This window comes from Mus musculus, chromosome 13, assembly GCF_000001635.26.
Source record: "Mus musculus strain C57BL/6J chromosome 13, GRCm38.p6 C57BL/6J".
NCBI lineage: Eukaryota > Metazoa > Chordata > Mammalia > Rodentia > Muridae > Mus > Mus musculus.
Window position 1 is genome coordinate 35,891,409 of NC_000079.6, and position 20,560 is coordinate 35,911,968.

The window sequence follows — 20,560 nt, forward strand, 5'->3', positions numbered from 1 at the left end:
AATACCAGCCACACAGCCTATGGTCGACTGTTGCTCTGGAGGTGCCTAATGAACCACCTCCCAAGATTCCTGTCCTTGTACAATCTCTCATGTCAACTGAACCCTTGGCCACAAGAGCAACTTTGGTCAGAGAGTCATAAACACGAGTATTTCAATTGTATCCTTGAGTGCTTTCACAATAAACAGCCTTATCATTCTAAAATTTTCCTTCCAAGAACCCACTCACCAACTCTGCATCCCAAAACAGCTACGGAGAAGCCCACATAGAAGAGCACCGAGTTCTCTAGTCAACAGTCCCAAATGGCCACCAAATCTGCCACCAGCGCCAACCTCCAAGTGTGGGAGTGAGGACGGTTAGGAACTGCCAGCTAACCCACCACCGAGTGAGAGAAAACAATCTTCTGATTGTTTTCAATATCATGAGAAAGAACCAATTGTTGTTCAAACTGATTGAATTTGGAGGAAATTTGTTATCTGACAATGAACAACTGGAACGAGTCCTTTTCATAATCCAGTTTCACTTTGGTAATGAATAAGGGCATTTATGAATCTTATGAAAAGGTATTATGAAAAAAAACTTTTTGTTTTTTAGATGTGGATGTCACTATACAATTCTGGCTAGTCTAGAATTTACTACTGGACCAAGCTGGCCTCAAACCCATGGAGATCTGCCTGCCTCTGCCTCCCAAGTCCTGAGATTAGCTATAAATATTATTTAAGATTAATTTATTCATCTTATGTATGAGTGCACTGTCACTATCTTCAAATATACCAAAAGAGGGCATCAAATCCCATTATAGATGGTTGTGAGCTACAATGTGGTTGTTGGGATTTGAACTCAGGACCTCTGAAAGAGCAGTCAGTGTTAACCTCTAAGTCATATCTCCAGCCCTTAAATATGAATTTTTAAATCTCCAGGCATAGAATGAAACTTAATGAGCAGTTTTGGCTTATGCTGCCTACTTCACCCTGTGGTCATGACAGGGTCTAGGCCTATCTGTGAAATGTGAGTCATGTCTGTTCTGAGAGACTTTCATGGGCATTAACTGGTAGAATGTATTTTAAATGCTTAGCTTGCCTGAATACTCAATGACTGCCTAGATATATCAGCCATTGATCTTACTCGATCAAATGTACTGGCTTTGCTTTGTTCTGAGAAGTTCTGAATGGATTCAAAATGGGACAGGGGCAAAGTTTACCAGTTGAGAGAAAGGAGAACATTCTGGAAGTTTAGAAGGCATTATATGGTTAAAACTTGCCCATAGGAACAAAGACATGGAAACCTGTCAGAGGCCTAAGATGGGCAGGACAAACCCTGGTGGCCCATAAATGTAGAGACAGCCCTACATCCTGGGTCTCTGGGTCTAATCTTTGCCTCTCACCCAGATGACTGCATTAGGCACCTAAGAGCCCAGAGCCACTGAGATTAGTGGAACATGCTACCTCCAGGTTACCAATTGTCATCAGAAATGAAAGGCAGATGTGAGCTCTTCCTAAGTGAAGGGACCCTCACTAGTTGAGTGAAGCAAAGAAAGTTAGCAGAACCACCCACCCCCACAACCTGGTTTCTCACCAGAGAGTGTGCAGTGTCGATGAAGTGCTGGTTCATGTCTGAATGTCTTCATGGAGCGGGTTTCCTGAATGCTTTTCCTGCAGATGACATTTACATGGCTGGAGTGGAGCTCTGTGGTTTCCCACACTCAGCTTGCTCTGACCATTTCCTCCTTCCACCCCAGTTCCCAGCCCAATACAGATTTTAATAGAGACAGAAAAGGGGGCAGCAGCTCAGCCGAATGGATGGATTCATGAGACCTGGGACTAAAAAAGGAAAGGAAGAAAACTTATAGGCAAGATCCATACATCACTTAAGCTCCATCTGGGGAGTGTAAGGGGAAGGGGCGTTTCTCAGCCATATAGAATATCAACCACGCAGCCCATGGTTAAACATTGCTTCGGAGCTGCTCAATGAAACACACAAGATTCATACCCTTGTGTTGTCTTCCTGTGTTAATTCACCCCATGAGTCCCCCTGTCCAAAAATGAGACAATACACAAAATGCTCAGTTTTGTAAATAGGGTCATTATTGTCACAGAAAAAGTTGTTGCCAATAAAGCAGTGTGTTGTCCTGATAATACACTTTCCTTTACCTTTAGAGAAAGATGGCTCAGAAGAAACTCGGGCTGGGGAACTGGAATCCTGCAGAGAATCATGCCTTCCCAAAGTTGTACTCTAAGAACCCAGAGTGTGGCTGGAGGGTGGAGGAAGCAGTCCTATGATGAAGTTCCCTGGTGGCTTTCCTCCACAGGGAAAAGGTCCTTTACCTCCCGTTCCCACCCTTCTTATAGTCTTGCCTATAAGACTTCAGCCATGATAGTCATGTCAACTTGAATTCATATTGAACTAGGAGTAACTATCATCCTAAATGTCCTTCCCTCTGTCCTGCCAGCCCCACAGCGACTGGATCAGGTACAAGCTAGATGCTTGGTAGCTTTTACAACAGATGACAATTGACTCATGAAGAGCTTGACAAGGAAAATGCCACCTGGAATTAGAAGCCTGTGTCCAAATGAGAAATCTTAACCCGGGGCTGCAGCAAAACAAGACACGGATTGTGAGATGAAAATGAGGCTCATTTGGCTTCTGGCCATTTCTTCAGTAACAAGTAGGTAGCACATGGCACAGGTCAGTGCTCTGAATTACTTCAGACTATTGGTTGATGGAAGGCACTGAAGGATGAATTTGGGCTTCTCAAGCAGTGGAGATATCAGGCTCTGAAGGACTGAACCCTGACAGCTTCCTAGAAGTTTATTGTTACACAAGAAGGCACCTTCAGCAAGTCCACTTCCACTTAAGAAAACTTATCTCACCTAGGGGTTGTCTTGAAAGACCCTTCACCTCAACGATGCTCAGCCACATGAGACTTCCTGGTTTGCCAGGCATAATTTTGCTAGCCTAAGATACACAAAGGCTCTGAGAATCCTTCAGAAGAATAACCCCATAAAATCTCAAATAACAATCACTGGCAAAAGGCTACTTCCGAAGCCTAGGGGCCATCCCTCCAGACTGAAGTCAGATACAAAGGGTCTGCTCAAATCCTGCTACAAGCACAGGCTTCCTGCTGGAAAGTGCAGTACACTTGCACACAGCTTCCCTGCTAGTCTAGATATGCCTGCAGCACATGTCCTAGGAGGCTGCGCTAAGAGACTCTGGGAATGGTCTTGGCTCCTACCAAGAAGAACCACCACCTGGCTTTGTTGGTTCACCACTGTCAACATACTTCTTGTTCTAAATGTGAGAAAACTACCTTAGTTGGGTTGTAGGTCACTCCCACTCCTACCTCCATTTCCTGATACTTCTTCCTAGAAGGCAGCTCTAAGTTAATTTTCTTATTTTATTCTTTAAACTCCATAGATTTCTTAAAATGGAAAATAGGGGCTGGTATTGTAGCTCAGTGGTAGAGCAAGAGCCTGGTATTCAGAGGCCCTGCATCCTATCCTGGCAACAAACTCTTCTAAAGGAAGCTAATTAATATGGCATTGGCATGTGTAGCTTGAAATCTAGTTTTGTTTGTGGTGCCAGGGATGGGACTCTAGGCAAGAACCCCATCAACTAGTCTAAAAGGAAATTTTAAAAAAGCAACCTGGGATTACTCAAGAGAATTAATAGCCATAAGTCATATTCCTAATTGCAGTTGACATGAGAGCAGAAGCACCCCAAAACCAAAACCACCTCTGACTTCCTGCTGGGCTGGTGCTTACATTCTTGAGGGAGAAAGAATAGAACGGTTGGAAGATTCAGGGTAGGGGGCAGGTATACATAGTATTGGGTCACATGATGACAGGGACATGGGCTAAGGCAAGTATTGACAGGCAATTTGGTTGTTACGTGATCACTGCAGGAGATACTTGCATAAAACCAGATGGTTTATTGCCTTCTAGACATCTAGGATATATGATACACAGACACAGACACAGACACAGACACAGACACAGACACACACACACACACACACACACACAGAGAGAGAGAGAGAGAGAGAGAGAGAGAGAGAGAGAGAGAGAGAGAGAGAAGCTTATTGCTTCCAGGATCATGATGAACAAAAAATGAAATTAAGGGAAGCTGCAAAAGGTAATGGATGTGGTTAAAAGACGTGGTGATCAATAGCTGCTCCCAATATCATCCCACGGTGATTCATACTTTTCTATAAGTAGAAGGAGTAAACTCATAAGCCAGTAAGTTATTAAGTGTCATGTGCTGTACACACTTCTAATTACTGAACTTCACACCACTGGCAGCAAAGGAGGGTTTGTTCACACCACTGTCACATAAGCACGTGAGCAGCGTGTGCTCTAAGAGTCAAGATGGCTGTCACGTCAGCAAGGACCCAGCCTTAGCCTACTAGACATGCTGTGTGCTGAGAATTGCCTTGGAGTCCAGAAGACGGTGAGTGAGTCCCAGATGTCAGGCCCTGTGATTCTGGAGCTACCTTTTTGGACTTTGGTTTTAAGTGTGGTTCTTCCCTTTTGCTGTAAGAAGGTATTCAACCTTGATTTTATAGGAAGTCATGGTTAAGGAAGTTTGGACTTTTAAGAGACACTGAATTTTTACGTAGTGGTGTTCTTAAAAGACGGTGTGACTTTTCAATTTGCACTGTATTTTATATCAACATGAGATCCTGGGGACACACAAAAATTCTGATGGTTCATCTTGGTTATCTGCTGATACACTTGGGCGGAAGAAACCTCAGTTGAGGAACCACCTCCATCAATCTGGCTCCTAAGCATGTCTATGGGGTATTTTCTTGAATGCTGGTTCATCAAGGGGGGTCCAGCCAACAGTGGGCGGTATTAATCCTAAGCAGGTCCTGGGCTATATAAGAAAGCTAGGTGAGCAAGCCGAGTGGCATTCCTCCATGGTCTCTGCTTCAGTTCCTGTCTCTAGGTTCCATCACTGATGATGGACTGCAGTCGGTCCTGTCCTCACAGACGTTGCTCTGGCCAACAGAAAACCAAACTAGAAGAGTTCATCCATGATTAGCACCTAGAACACTCACCAAGTGCTCCACTCCTGCTATTCTCAATCATTCCGGTTTACCCTACTCTCTAGTAAGCAACACTCTGCATTCAACTGAAAAACCAGCTCAGAGCTGATCGTAGGATAAGCAGCCAGTGCACAGGGGCCACGGCACAGGAGGAAGCAAGCCAGAGCTGAGCTGGGAAGCTAATCACTGTAGCAAGTCTGGGTGACATATAACACTTTGTGATGAGGAAACATGACAACAAACAAGCAAGGTGTGACTCTATAAACTTTGCATCTTTTATGGTGGGCAGTCATCATTTGCCCCAACAGCCATCTGAAGCCAATAGTCCTGATTATTGAAAACCACAAAATTGTACAAGTGCTCGCCTCCTTTATGGAAGCCATGTTCCTTCTCTCTCCAGGCAACGGGGCTGTCTGCAAAGCCTTGAACTGTCAAGGTGACCCATGGAGCCAACTTTGGTTCATCGAAGTAGTGACTGAAAAAGAAAGAAAAGAAAGAAAGAAAATTCTTATAAACAAGAGGTCAAGAACATCCACATTGTATCTACTGCTCTAATTAAGCTGAGACTCTATTTTGATTTATAAAAACTAGGCTATGTGAATTAAATACTTGGTGCTACATTATGAGCTCCAAAAAGATTAACTAACATATTATTCAGAAGACAACTGCAGCTTACTCACTGCCTGGAAAATCACTTAAGACCAAGAGAACAACTTCCCCCCTGACCAAACAACATAATTGCTTCCCTTCTATTAAGGTGGGGCTTTGGTTTGTTGGTTTTTAAATATGTGTGCCTGTGTGGGGTTCAGAAGAAAACTTGCAGGTCCTCTGTGAATCCTGGGAATCAAAGTTAGGTTGTGAGTTTTGGCTACAAGTATCTTTATCCACTGAGCACTCTTGCTGGGCTCTCGTCCATGAAGAGTAATATTCTTGCTGGGTCAGGGATTTAGTGCTTAACACGTGCCTACCATGCTTAAGGCCTTGAGCTTGATTTCCAGCATGGAAGGAAAATATTAAAAAAAAAATGAAGAAGAAGAGAGAGGAGGATAAGGAGGAAGAGAAGGAGGAGAAGAAGAGATGGAAGAAGAGGAAGAAGAGGGAGGAGGAGGAGAAGGAGGGAGGAGGAGGAGGAAGAAGAAGGAAGAGGAGGTCGTTATCAGCATCACCTAGGGACTCTGTATCCGTCTAGCTGTCTTAGAACTCATAATATAGCCCAGGCTGGCCCTGAACTCATTCACTCAAGTGCTGGGATTAAAGGCATGTACCACCACAATGGGCTCCTACCTAATTCTGAATGAAAGACTTTGTATGAAAAAAACAAACAAACAAAACCCAAAAACCAAAAAACAAAGCTGGGCAGTGGTGGTGCACGCCTTTAATCCCAGCACTTGGGAGGCAGAAGCAAGCAGAATTCTGAGTTTGAGGCCAGCCTGGTCTACAGAGTGAGTTCCAGGACAGCCAGGGCTATACAGAGAAACCCTGTCTCGAAAAACCAACAACAAACAAACAATCAAACAAAAAACAAAAAAAACTGTAGAAGTCTTAAACTTAATGTAGATCATAATTTGCTTCACAGAATATTGAAGTGTTTTCAAGGAGTGTTAAACTTTTGCATAAAAACGGCTCAGAATAGAACCAGGAAAACAAGCACTTTGGCTCAAGGAGACTCCTGAGGCTCTGCTGCCTTTTCTTTCCACAAGGGTTAAGGACTTTCAAATCGCATCTTCTCTATCAGCAAGAATAATTATGACAGGCCCCAAGAGACGGCCTAGTAGTTAAATGCACGTACTTCCAGAGGACCCATTTGCTTCCAAGTTTGCACCCACATGGGTAGACTCACAGGTGCTGATTAACTCCAGTCTCGGGGAGTCTGAAGCCCTCTTTGGGCCTCCAGTGGCACTCGCACACACACATGGACATAAATAAAATAAATCTTAAAAACTGTAAGATTTTGTTGTTGCTCTTCATTGTTGTTTTGCTCTTTCTTTGAGCCAAGCAACGGAAAAAGGCATAAATGTGAAGGACCCTGCTTTGTACCGACCACACTAACCGAAGTCCCTAATGCCCCGATGTAGCACCAGTAAGTGAGAGACACAGCCAAGAAGAGTTCTCACCACAGCTGTTCCAGAAGGACATGTATCTTCTCTGGCAATATGAAACCTGTGATTGTACACAGAAAAGCTTGGGCTACCACGGCGCTTGGCTGGGGACAGCAGTAGGTTGATATGAAGTTATAAGGCTCGTTATTTCTTCCATAAAAAAGGAAAAGGAAAAAAAAAGTATTTACAACCACTACATAACCATATCCAAAGTGTCAAACTCATACTGAACACAAGCGATGAACTCCAGAGTTCATATACCCACAGGTCCGCACTGCAGAAGACAGCACCAAGCCAGTCAAAGAACTCCAGGGCACTGCAGGCCTCCTCCGGCTCTCCTGCAAGCCCGCTGCTCCGCAGCACTGGGCACTGCAGCTCTCTCACTGTGCTCAATGCCACTTTGGGCTGATGCTCCTGAATTTGGTATTTGGAAAAGTACGACATCATTGTTGATTCTTCTGTACCTTAAAACACATCAAACAAGACCGAGTCAACATGGTTACAGCTTGTCTTGATCCAACTCCATTCCCCTTTCTTTTTTGGGCCTGTTTTTTTGACACAGGCTCTCAGTATATAGCTGGCCTTGAATGCCTGATCCTCCAACCGGCCTCCCTTCCCTTTATAGGCATGTATCACTATGCCCAACATCTTTCCTGCTCCCTTTTGGGTTAACAGTAAGATTAAAGGCAAAATGGAAGCCAGATAGAGCTGTACCCTAATTCCAGTCACTTGAAGTTGTTTCCCACTGCTTGTGCTAAAGCACCTCCAACCCTTTTCATCTTTCCTGGAAATTCCATGTTGCCCCCGTTTCAGGCTCATATTCGTTTTACTTGCTTTAACAAGAAAATCTGAACTTCGTATATAAACCCCAAAGTATTCCTTATATAGGGATGTTAGTGAAGTCTATAGAAAGCAGTTGATTTGTACAATCTAACAGGAAACACTAGAGGCACTGAATGATAGCAGAATCTCACGCTCATCCCTTTGGAAAATCCACTTTATCTTTTCAAAGAAGTTTGTGCAACCAACAGCCTTGGAAGACAGAAACAGACCCCCCCCCCCCAGCATAGGATGGGCTGGCTTATTGTTTAGTAACATAGAAATAATGATCCGCCCACCATTTGTGGGCCGAGCAGGAAGGCTTACTCCCACTATAAAAGGACTGGGTTTCTAGGGCTCTACCCTCCTGTTCTGTAATATAACCCATGGCACACGTACCAACTCTATGACACTCTATGCCAACTGAGATTTGGTGACCTTGTTCGAATGCTGATTCTCCTATTTGTTACTTTATTCTAGGTGTCAGATTGGATTAGTTGTAAAGCTCATTTCTAGGTGTGTCTGTGAGGGTGTTTCAAAAGGAGACTGGCATGTGAGTTCATGGACCGAGTAGGGAAGTCCCACTCTTAGGGTGGGTGGACATGCAGGTCATTCCAACTGGGGCCCAGAGAGAACAAGAAGGCCGAGTGGAGGTGAAATCACTCTGTCTCCTGGAGCTGAGCTGCCTGGCTTCTCCTGCTCCTAGGTACCAGGCTCCAGGTTCTTAGGCCTTTGAGTCCTGAGAGTAACAATATCCGCTTGCCACCAGGGCTTCCTGACTTGTCAACAGCTACCACTGTGAGGAATCAAATCCTTTATTTTTTTGAGCCAGGACTTGCACCCATGACACCTGTGCTGACTTTGCGGGCTCATAGAGAGTGTAAAATCTCAGGAGCATCCTTAGTTTCTCTGGTAGTAATTAGTAGGCTAGGAATAAAAAGCTACAAAGGGCTGGAGAGATGGCTCAGTGGTTAAAGAGGACTGGACTGCTCTTCCAGAGGTCCTGAATTCAATTCCCAGAAACCACATGGTGGCTCACAACCATCTGTAGTGAGATCTGATGCCCTCTACTGGTGTGTCTGAAGACAGTGACAGTGTACTCACATACATTAAATAAATAAATCTTAAAGAACACAACAACAAAACCCACTGCATGAACAGTCCTTGGAGAAGTTACAGAAACATCAGAAAACATCTTCCTCTCTTGCATATGTGCTGTACGCAGGAGGAGGAGAGGCATCGAGCATTATAACGTCTGGACAGAGAGAAGCTCTCTTGGGCTGATGTGTTGAGGAACTTCCCAGGAGGAGATAGATGCAGAGTTCCAAAACGTGCTTTGTTTCCCTCTCCTCCACAGGACATACCACACCACCGTAATTCCCAATGGTCTGGTTCATTACAATCTTGTAATGGGCCAAAGAGATACTTCTAAAAGGAGCAATACACGTGGAAGTTCTAAGCAAATTAATATACTTGATGAACATATAAGCTGGCGCTAAATTTAGTATTACAATCAATTAAAAGTCATAACAAATGCTGTCTGACATTTAATAGTCTTCCTGGGTTACTATCCTGTAATAATGATAAAGATCACACACATATAATTATAATTGATGCTGATTTAAAATTATTCTAGCAAAGGCTCTTTAATGTAAGCAGAGAGGAAGAAGGGGTAGACTACACGTTAGCTATTCTGAAACCACTGTGAAGCTTTCTAGATCTGCAGGAACACCCAAGAAAATTGGGGCAGATTGCTTTAAAACCTACCCTGAGCTGAGGCGCTGAGGACATCTGGAAAGCTAGAGCAGCTCTGTCACAATACCCACACACCTACGTAAGCAATATCCCCTACCACAGCAGTATATCACCACTCGATCCTCCGTTATGCCCAACAGATCCTCAACTCACTGTATCATCATATAATTCACACTTCATACCTGTAGGATGCCAAGCCAAAAGGAAATCAAACTTCAAAGGCTTCTTCTCTTTGAAGGACCAAGATATTCTTCTGTACTTCTTAGAATCCAGGTTAAGGGATAAATCCATTAGGTCAATGGAAATGACTTAAAGTAGAAAGAGGAATACTTGTTTCATTCGAATTATACAGAGCTTACACTGTAGAGAAATGTCTAAAGTTTTGGTAAGTTGGTAAGTTGTACAGATTGTGTTCATCAAAAACATATCCCTCAGCGGGCTATTTCTAGTGTTGAGAGCTGCTAGCTATAGTTGGTTTAAATTCTTTAAGCCCTTCCTAGATCATAGATCAGGTACCTGTGTCTGTGCTAGCCTTAGTTATTGATGTCCACACCAGAGAGTTTCCTCAAAACCAACTCTTCACTTGTGAATTTCCACTGCTAATCACAAAGAATCTGTGTACGAAGCACATCAAGTTGTTCCTCTTCACTGCATACAAGGGGTAGTCCAGTTCTCCAGCCCTTATAAAATGTGGTGTACAGCCAAAGAGGAACAATTTAACAGCACCAACTAATCTAATCCCCCAGGAAGTGCAACCAATAGCTCCTTGAGTCAGGATTTCAAAGATAAGAACCATATTTTTCCGATTAGAGATCAGAGGGAAGGCATTCACGTTTTGTTACAAGAAAACTGACTTGCTAGGCTCCAGTGGAACGCATGTAATACTTACCAAACTTCATACTTTTTCTGCCAGAATACCGAGATGGACGACCTTGAAGTCCGGTTTCTTCGTAAGTATCTTTATCTAGTGATAAAATTAATTTCCCTACAAATCAAACAATAGTTCTTCTAAGAGAGATGTTAAAATATGGCTGGTGTTCTCTAAGAAAGCTAGACATCTGAGCAGTGAAATGTCGGGGATAAGAATACACAAAGAACTTGTCTATAGCACACTGATATTATCTAGCAATGTACCCAACTGGTCTGGAACTTTGCTCTGTAGTTGAGGCTGGGCTCAAACTGGTGGCAATTATCCTGCTTCAACCTTCCAAATACCAGGATGCAGGTGTGAGCCACCAGGCTTGTGGTATTATCTACCATATATACATATATACATATTACAATAGCAAAACTAGAAACAATTAAATTTGTATGAAGGAAAGAATGATCAAACTGTGGTCTGTATAACTTCAAATACTGTCTTTAAATTTTAATTTAGTTTAATTTAAATATGTATTTGTATGCCTGCTTGTAAGTACACCAAGGAGCCTGTGAATGTCAGAAGAGGATGTCGGATCTCCTAGAACTTGAGTCGTGAGCTGCCATGTGGCTGCTGGGAACTGAATTTGGATCCTTAGCAATGACAGGAATCACTCTTAGCTGCTGAGCCATCTCTCCAGCCCCTACTTCAAATATCATCAAAACATTTAAAAGCTCTATGTTAAAGCCAGGCAGAGATGTGCTGGTTCATGTGTGTAATCCTTGCACTTGGAGAGCTGAGGCAAGAGAAATGATAATCTGAGGCCAACCTGGTCTACATGGCAAGATCCTATCTCAAAACAAAACAAAAAGTTCTAAGTCACAACCATCTGCACTGAAGCAGGAACATGTCTATGTTATACCCCTTGGAAAATAAGACTACTGAGAAACAATGTCATATAACCAATGTTAAACATTTGATGCTTACTGGTGCTGGTAAAACACGTCTTTAATCCAAGCACTCATGAGGCAGAGGCAGGTGAATCTTTTAGTTTAAGGCCAGCCTGGTCTACAGAGTGAATTCTAGGACAGCCAAGGTTACATAGAGATACCTTGTCTCAAAAACAAAAACAAACCAAAAAAATGTATGCTTATAAATTCTTGAAAGATAAACATCAAATGGTTCCATCTAAGAAGGAACACAAAGATAGGCTTCATTTTACTGTTTAGAGCTGTATGACTTGACTTTTAAAAAACTATTATTTGCCGGGCGTGGTGGCGCAAGCCTTTAATCCCAGCACTCGGGAGGCAGAGGCAGGCGGATTTCTGAGTTCTAGGCCAGCCTGGTCTATAAAGTGAGTTCCAGGACAGCCAGGGCTATACAGAGAAACCCTGTCACGAAAAAAAACAAAAACAAAAAAATTATTATTTTATTATTTTTATGTATATGGGTGTTTTATCCTCATGTTATGTCTGTGCACATGGATGTGTCTGGTGCCTATGGAGGTCAGAACAGGGCACTGGACTCACTCAAACTGGAGTTACAGATAGCTGTAAGCTACCAAGTGGGACTGAACTTTGGTCTTCTGGAAGAGCAGTCAGTGCTCTTAACTGCTGAGCCATTTCTCTAGCCTACTTTTTTTTTTTTAAGCAGTGCTATTTCTTTTCTAATAAAGAAAGGAAGAAAAAAAAATGAATGCTGTCACCATTTGGTAGGAGAGCAACAGTATTATCCTCATCAATACTTGTATTGTATGTTAATGCAGAGAATGAACCTGTAAGAAAAATCAAGAAAAGTAATTAAGTAACTAAAGTAGCACAACATTTGTTTATGAATGGTTTTCACGTGACAACGAATCTTCCAGGTAGGTAACAGGCAGCATCTACTACAGCTCTAACTCATTCAATAAACCCACTACACCCCAGAGATACACTGGAACATATACATGCAAGGCTCCAGCTAGACCACCCCAGGACTCAGGCCACATTCAGGGGCTTTTTGTGCAAGTTTCCTATCAACAGGTTGAGAATGGGCTCAGAACAGAACCTGTAATCTTGGGGATCCTAGCAGAAAGGTGCACATTAAAGAGGCAAGAGGACAAAACACTGATGCAAGGATCAAAGTTAATATTCAGAAACTATTTGAGAAAGTTAATATTCAAAAGCTACTTAACCTTCATCTAAAGGGATTCCACCTACTTCCCTGAGTTATTGCAAGGGCTAATTAAATTTGGTAAGATATTTAGCTGCCACCTAAAGAGGACACAGGAAAGAAAACGACAATATGGCCGGGTGGAGAAGTGATACACGCAGCTGATCACATGATCTAACTTCCATGGGCCCTTTTAAAGACAAGGGAAGGACCCCAATATTTTGCTGCGATCTTCCGATAGCTCTTCATCTTGTCTTGTTCATATGAGACAGTGTTTCTTCTTACCTTTCTTTACAAAGGTGTTGATGAACTCGTGTGTAATTAATTCATGAAGAGGTAAGTTCTTCACAGAGTAATAGGGTCCAATGTCCATGACCAGGCTTTTTAGCTCTTTTGATAGAAGCCCACATTCAGGAATAAGAAATGAAACCTATTAGAATGTAGAAGAACAAACGAAGTTATATTTTATGAAGATTAACACCATGCTTTTGGAAATGGAATGTCAAAGGTGCTAGTTACTCCTTCACAGGTTTTACTGGGACATAGAAGGGACACGCAAACATGGGCAATGTGATGGTTTGAAGATGCTTGGTCCAGGGAGTGCTATTAGGAGGGATGGCCTTGGTGGAGTAGGTGTGACTTTGTTGGAGGAAGTATGTCACTGTGGGCGTGGGCTTTGAGACCTCATCTAGCTCCCTGGAAGCCAGTCTTCTTCTAGTGTCCTTCAGATGAAGATGTAGAACTCTCAGCTCCCCCTACACCATGCCTGCCTGGACGCTGCCATGCTCCCACCTTGTTGTCCTTATAAGAGTTGCCCTGGTCACTGTTGGAGTGTCTGTTCACAGCAGTAAAACCCTTAGTAAAACACACACACACACACACACACACACACACATACACACACACACACAGCCACCACCACCTACCCCTGAGACAGGGTTTCTCCATGTAGCCCTGGCTGTCCTGGAACTTGCTCTGTTTATCAGGTTAGCCTTGCACTCAGAGATTTACCCACCTCTGCCTGGGTTTAAAGGTGTGCATCACCATCAACCTACTAGGCAACAATTCTATTAATTTCAAGTAAACAGATATCTGACTACTCAAGTTTTTCCTTTCTGCATTTCAATGTGAGGCATGACATTGCAATGGAAGTCTTACTTGAATCTTATTTTTGCATACAAGCAATATATGTTATGTCTTTCACACTTTATAGTCAAGGAAATAGAGTATATATAATTCAACATGCCTTGATTTGCTTATTCTGGAGTCATGAAATCAAAGGAACTCCTCCTGGGATTTAGGGACATTTAATTAGTAAGAAGCTACATAGAAGCAAAAGTGCTCCTGGAAGCTTCCATTTCCTAGACAAACCTAGGTGAGACCAGTTGAGATAAGCGATACATCCCTGACCGCAGGGATGGCCTTTCAACCGAAGAGATGCAAAATCCGCGCGGATTTCAAATGATCCCCAAGTGAACATCTAAAGTCCGTTTCGCAAAGCCCCAACAACCAGCCTTGAGGGACAAGGACGCCAGCTAATCTATCTGAGAAATCCATCAGGCCAATATTTAAGATGTAAAATGCTTAAACCCTTATCATCGTAAGGTAAGTTTATTTGGAGTTCCTCGTTTGTCAAACCGCGTGATGCTTTGGAAAGAGTCACAAGCTGATCCACAGAGATCTGCCCAAACTTAGGGTGTAATTCGGCTACATGTTGTACAGGTCACACTCCGACCGTGCAGGTTACATTCCTAACTCCTCCACTGCCTGCTCGACCCAACACCGAGAGGATTTAATCCTGAACACCGCAGTAACCACGCCAAACTCACAAAAACTCTGCTGTTCCTCATAGGACCGAGCACCGCCCTGTGTTTGGCGCATGCTGGGAATTGTAGTCCTACACAGCGCCAAGAAAAGCAGTTAAGAAACTTGAAGAGACTATAGTTCCCAGCATGCCCGAGGACGATCTCCGCCCACCCTCGCAAGCCGAGGAGGTCTGGCCGGGTGAAACCCGGCGTGGTTCTACCTTAAAGCTCTCCAGCCTAAGAGGGCCGGGTGGACCTGACTCACCCTGTAATTATGATAGTGCGTCTCCACGAGATGCTTATGGCGAGACTTATCGTGGCCGAAGTTGGATTTCTCACAGACCAGTAAGTGCCGAGGCGCCTCTTGCAGCCTGCGCAGCGTGGCCATGTTAAGCAGGAGTCCAGGCGAGCACCGCCTCTTGGCCCGCCTCCCGGCCCGCCCCTCGGCCCGCCCCTCACCCCACCATTCGCCCCTTTCTGACTACACCCCTCCCTCCACCACGCCCTAACCCTTCTTTCTTTCCCTGTCTGTCAGTTCCTGCAGGCACTGGGTCTGAAGGTTCTCAAGAACCTGGCATGGGGCTGGTGAGATGGCTCAGCGGGTAAGAGCATTGACTGCTCTTCCAAAAGTCCTGAGTTCAAATCCCAGCAACCACATGTTGGCTCACAACCATCCGCATCTTAAAAAAGAAAGAAAGAAAGAAAGAAAAAACCTGGCACATCCATTCTATCCCACAGTTTCTCCGTGGAGGAACAGTGCATATACCTGGACAGGACTCAGAGAAGGACTGGACCCTGACACCTTATAAAAAGGAGGAAGATAGGACAGAGGAAAAGCCTAGTATAGTCAGGAAATACATCTGCTTTGCAGCACTGTTTTCCTGACTCCTCATATGGTCTCGTTCCTAATGCTCACCCACCCGCAGGCCCCTAAGTTCCCACTGATCCTTCCCAAAAAGTATAGGAAATTACAGAGGAATATAATATGACATTTCTGCATTTTTACTTCCAACAGAACTTCTTTGCTTTGTTTTTAATTATTTAATTTATTTTTTTCATTTCCAACATTACTATTTTGTGATTTTACTCCAAATCTCAGTTTCTTTGCTGAATTGTACTTCCATGTACACTGTTGCTATCTTCAGACACACCAGAAGAGGGCATTGGATTCTATTATGGATGGTTGTGAGCCACCATGTGGTTGCTAGGAATTGAACTCAGGACCTCTGGAAGAGCAGTCAGTGCTCTTAACCAATGATCCATTTCTCCAGCCCCCATAGCTAATTCTTAAAAGCCATATTGTTGATTTTTCTCATCTATTTTACTCTCTGTGTGTGCACACACATGCGTGCGCACGTGCACGTGTGTGCACAGCAGACTTTCCAGGTCCTTCCTTAGGGAAGATTGAATTAATCTTTTTGCTTCAATCTTTTTTGAGGTCTTAAAGTATTTTTACTAGGAAACTTCTGAAATCACCCAGAATTTTACCTATTTCAGTATCATTGAATCCAGGTGTTAAGTTATTTTGTCTTGAGACAGGGTCTCATTATATATCCTGGCTGGCCTCAGACTCAATATATAGACCAGGCTGGTCTCAAACTCAAAGAGATCTACCTGCCTCTGCCTCCTGAGTGCTGGGATTTAAGATGTGAACCACCACTCTGGGATAATTGATTTTGTTTTTGGAGGACTCCTGTTGCTGTGTTTTTCATTCATGCTTTTGTTTCTGTGTGTGGTGTTGACCTGTGTTGATTTGGAGATGTTTTTCGCTGTTGTTCTTACTGAGCACCCTACTCTCCGAGACTCATTCCCCGGTGTTACTCATAAAGGAGACAACACATTGCTGAGACAGTAACAAAATGGAAGATATAGAAATACACCCAAAGTTACTGAGGTTCAGCAATATATTACTAATAACCATGAAACAGAAATTTACAATACTAATGTAGAATATGCTAGGAATGTAATGATTATGTAGGGTAAATGGGAAAATAGCAAGAAAACGAAAGCAAGCCTAAATGAAAGAAAGAAGCGGGATGAGAAAGTGTGCCATGGATGGAGACATGAAAAGAGAAAGGGTTTAGTGGGGGGAAAAAAACTAAAAGAAGGGGGAAATCTCAATAATAGAAAATCTTAAATAATGAATTATATAAATATAAGAGAAGTAAAAGATAAAAACATCCATTTTTTTAAAAAGGGAAAAGAGTAAAAGTGCTGAATAATAGAGAATGTAAATAATGTAAGATAAACATCTGTATGAGGTGTGAAATGTATGAAAATGTATGCGAGGAAATAAAATGTGTTTAGGGAATGCAACAAAGGGGAAGCAGTAAGAGTGTGCTAAGAAGAAAAAGGGAAGAAGGGTAGAAAGAAAGGGAGAAAGGAAAGCAATGAGATGTTGAAGCAGCCTCTTCCGGGGTACTCGGCATAGGCTGGGAGAGGGTATCATTGAACTTGCAGACTCTTGTCTTGAGCCTGTATTGAGCAAGTGTTATGTGTCCTCCATAGCTGTCTTGTCATTATTAACTTCACCATGTTCATCAGGGGCCTCTGCTGACCACACTTAGCTTTTCAGTCTCTGCTTCAAGTTCTCTCATTCTCCTGAGATTCCCCAGATCATATTTCCCATGGTGCTAATGTTCTAGCTGAGGGTTGGAAAAGAAGAAAGAAACCAGAGTGTGTGAGCAGAGAGCTTGTCTTGTAGTTTTCAATCTCTCTTAAGTATTGATCACCCGCTGGAGAGATGCAGCTGTGGACATCGGGTCATCGGTTGCAGCTTCAGAGTTCTTAGACTCTATGGCTGAAGAATGGTTATTCAAAGACACTGACATTTTGACAAAAAAAAAATTACACAAATAGAAATTGTGGAAATGAAAAAAGTAAAGAATCAAAGTGTAAAGTTTAACCCATAGACCTGATTAAGCAGAGCAAAGGGTATGACGAGGTTGAGGAAATAATACATCCAATTATCAATAAAGAAAATATTGAAAAGGACCATAATATTCAAGAACTCTGAGTAATGATCAAGAGACCAAAGTTAAGAATCTATGAGACAGAAAGGAGCTGAGATCAAAACTAAAGGCATAGAGAATCTATTCAATGAAATTATAGCAGGAAAAAAAACCCCGATTTAGAGAAAGAAATGGACATCCAAACACAAGAGACATTTACAACCTCAAGTAGACAAGGCTAGACCCTTACCATGACATAATGAGGATGTAAAAAATATAAGGCAAAGAAATAATATTCAAAGCTATAAGAGAAAAAAAAAAACACTAACTCAGCTACAAAAGGGAACACAGAAGAATAACATATCTTTCAGTTTCAACCCTAAAAGCCAAGAAGGCATGGAACAATATATAACAAGACCTGAGAATAAATAACTGCCAGCCAAGCTTGCTATATGCAGCACAGTTGTCTTTTACAATCAGTGCTGAAGCCAGTGATATTGTTCAGTTGGCAAACTTCTTGTGTAGCATATACAGATCCCTGGGTTCTGCCCCCAGAAGCACATAAGCCAGGCATGGTGGCAAATGCCTCTGATCCCAGCAATTGGAAGGTAAGGGCAGGAGGATCAGGGGTTCAAGATCACCCTTGGCTATGTAGCAACTTGAAATCAGCAAGACCTACATAAGACTCCACATCAAAAAATTAATTTCATCAAATTAACTTAATCATTGAGGAAAGCCAGGTAGTAAAGGTCTCTGGAGAACAGAGGCAGGTGGATCTCTGAGTTTGAGGCCAGCCTAGTTTACATAGATCGAGTTTCAAGACAGACAGGGCTATGCAGAGAAATCCTGTCTTAAAAAACCTACCTAAACCAACAAAATAAAATCATTGATGAAATGGAGACATTTCAAGACAAGTAAAAACAAAGACAGGTGATGACCACCAAGGTGTCACTCGCAGAAGATGTGTAAAGGAATAATGCACGTGTGTGTGTGTGTGGGGGGGGGGGGGGGGAATGACAGTCTTAGTCATGAGAATGCAGAAAGAATAAACCATGAGAGGAATGTCTGAGTAAAGGAGAAGTAGGAAGGAATCCGTCATGCGAGCCAGCAATCCCTTCATGCTAATGTGGGGAGAGCACAAGCAGTAATCCAAAACAAAAACAAAAACAAAAAAAAACAAAAACAAAAAAAAACCCCCAAAAACAAAAAAACAAAACAAAACAAAAAACCAACAATCAACAACAACAACAAAATCAACCAGCAAAACTAGAGGTCGCTGCATGCAGGGAGCAGAACCAGCCCAAGAGACTTTGGACTTTTGAACAGTATTGAGATTGGTACACACTATGGGGACTCTTGAGCTGGGGCTCAGTACATTTTATACCATGAGCCTATGGGACCAGGAGCAGAATGTGTGTTTGAAAGAGAAATGCCCCCATAGGCTCATGTGCTTGAGCACTCGATCCCCAGTTGGTGGCGTGTTTGAGAAGGTTGTGGAAACTTTAGGAGTCTTACTGGAACTTTTTTTTTTTTTGAGACAGGGTTTCTCTTTATAGCCCTGGCTGTCCTGGAACTCACTTTGTAGACCAGGCTGGCCTCAAACGCAGAAATCCACCTGCCTCTGCCTCTGGAGTGCTGGGATTAAAGGCGTTCGCCACCACACCCGGCAGAACTTTTTATCACAACAGAAAAGTGACTAATACAGACCTGAATGTTAAAAAAAAACAAAAACAAAAACCCGCAAGTCTGGAACTGCTACAGAAAATACAGGTAGATGCTTCAAGATGTAGACACAACCTAGGACTTCTGGAAAGGGTTCCAACAGCATGGGGAATGATCCCAGATATTGAATAAGACTACATAAAGTAAAAAACAAACAAACAAACAAAAACCTCCACAGCAAAGGAAATATTCGGCACAGTGAAGGTATAGCTTGCAGAATGGGAGGAAAGCTTTACCAAATACATTTCAGATGGGGGATTAAGATCTAGAATCACCAGGCAGTGGTGGTGAACATCTTTAATCCCAGCACTTGGGAGGCAGAGGCAGGCAGATTTCTGAGTTCAAGACCAGCCTGATCTACAGAGTGAGTTCCAGGACAGCCAGGGCTACACAGAGAAACCCTGTCTGGAAAAACGGAAGAGGAGGAGGAGGAGGGGGAGGGGGAGGGGGAGGAGGAGGGGGAGGAGGAGGAGGAGAAGGAGGAGGAGGAAAGAAGGAAGAAGGAAGAAGGAGAAAGGAAGAAGGAGATCTAGAATTTATAAAGAACCCCAAAAGTTAAACACCAAAAAGTCCAATATATAAATGTGCAAATGAATCAAAAGGAGAAAATACAGATTACAAATAGATATATGTAAAAATATTCCACAACCTTCACTACTAGAGAAACCCAAATTAAAAAAAAAACAAAAACAAAAACAAAAAACCCTACATTGAAATTCTAGGTCACATCAGTCAGAGCAACTGTCATCAAGAAAACAGACAACGAATGCTGGTTTAGGGAAAAGGGACCCTTATACACCATTGTTAGAAATGTAAATTAGTATAGCCACTGTAGAAATCAGTGTGGAGATTACTAAAAAAACAAGACAAAACAAAACCGTAGAAACAGAACTACTATATGAACCAGCTATAGCACTGCTGGGTATGTACATACCTGAGAATTCTAATTCAGTACATCACAAAGATTCTTGTGTGGGGCCTGAGTCAACCAGAGCTGACTCCATATCAGGCTGAAAACTGGCAGTTTCCCAGACCTGGAAAAGTCCAGAATAGTCCATTCCAGGAAAAAAAAAAAATCACCAATTAGGTGATTAGCCAATTAGGAAGCTGCTCCACCACCTAGCTTGAGCCAAGTGTAGTTAATCAGTAAAAGTCCCCTAAATCCCTCAGAGTCTTAACCAATCACAAAGAGATTCATACCCTGAAGATAGAGCCAACCAGTTAAGGGAAAGAAAGATAAAAGTCACCCACCCCTACCCTAACAGGCTTTAAAATGACCCCACAAAGTCCACACCTCTGTCTTCATTCCAATGTATGGTGGACCCCTGCGTGCAGGTTCTCTGCAGAGTAAGCACTC

At 42.8% G+C, this 20,560-nt stretch overlaps 1 protein-coding gene across 3 annotated transcripts; it reads right to left on the bottom strand.

Annotated features, from left to right (window-relative positions):
* Window positions 1-3,695: 3,695 nt before the first annotated feature.
* On the bottom strand, window positions 3,696-20,157 carry Rpp40 (ribonuclease P 40 subunit). Of its 3 annotated transcripts, none has more exons than NM_145938.4 (8): window positions 14,796-14,939; window positions 13,011-13,155; window positions 12,280-12,348; window positions 10,605-10,700; window positions 9,898-10,023; window positions 7,407-7,605; window positions 7,157-7,291; window positions 3,696-5,517 (listed from the first exon to the last, which is right to left on the bottom strand). In NM_145938.4, the coding sequence occupies exons 1-8, from the start codon at window positions 14,916-14,918 to the stop codon at window positions 5,319-5,321; spliced, it is 1,092 nt and encodes a 363-aa protein (NP_666050.3). In that variant the 5' UTR covers window positions 14,919-14,939; the 3' UTR covers window positions 3,696-5,318. The 3 variants fall into 3 exon arrangements, with proteins under 3 accessions (NP_666050.3, XP_011242604.1, XP_006516694.1); XM_011244302.1 differs by lacking the exon at window positions 14,796-14,939 and adding an exon at window positions 20,138-20,157 and having other exon boundaries at window positions 5,294-5,517; XM_006516631.4 differs by lacking the exon at window positions 14,796-14,939 and adding an exon at window positions 14,555-14,619 and having other exon boundaries at window positions 5,294-5,517.
* Between the last annotated feature and the right edge of the window lie 403 nt (window positions 20,158-20,560).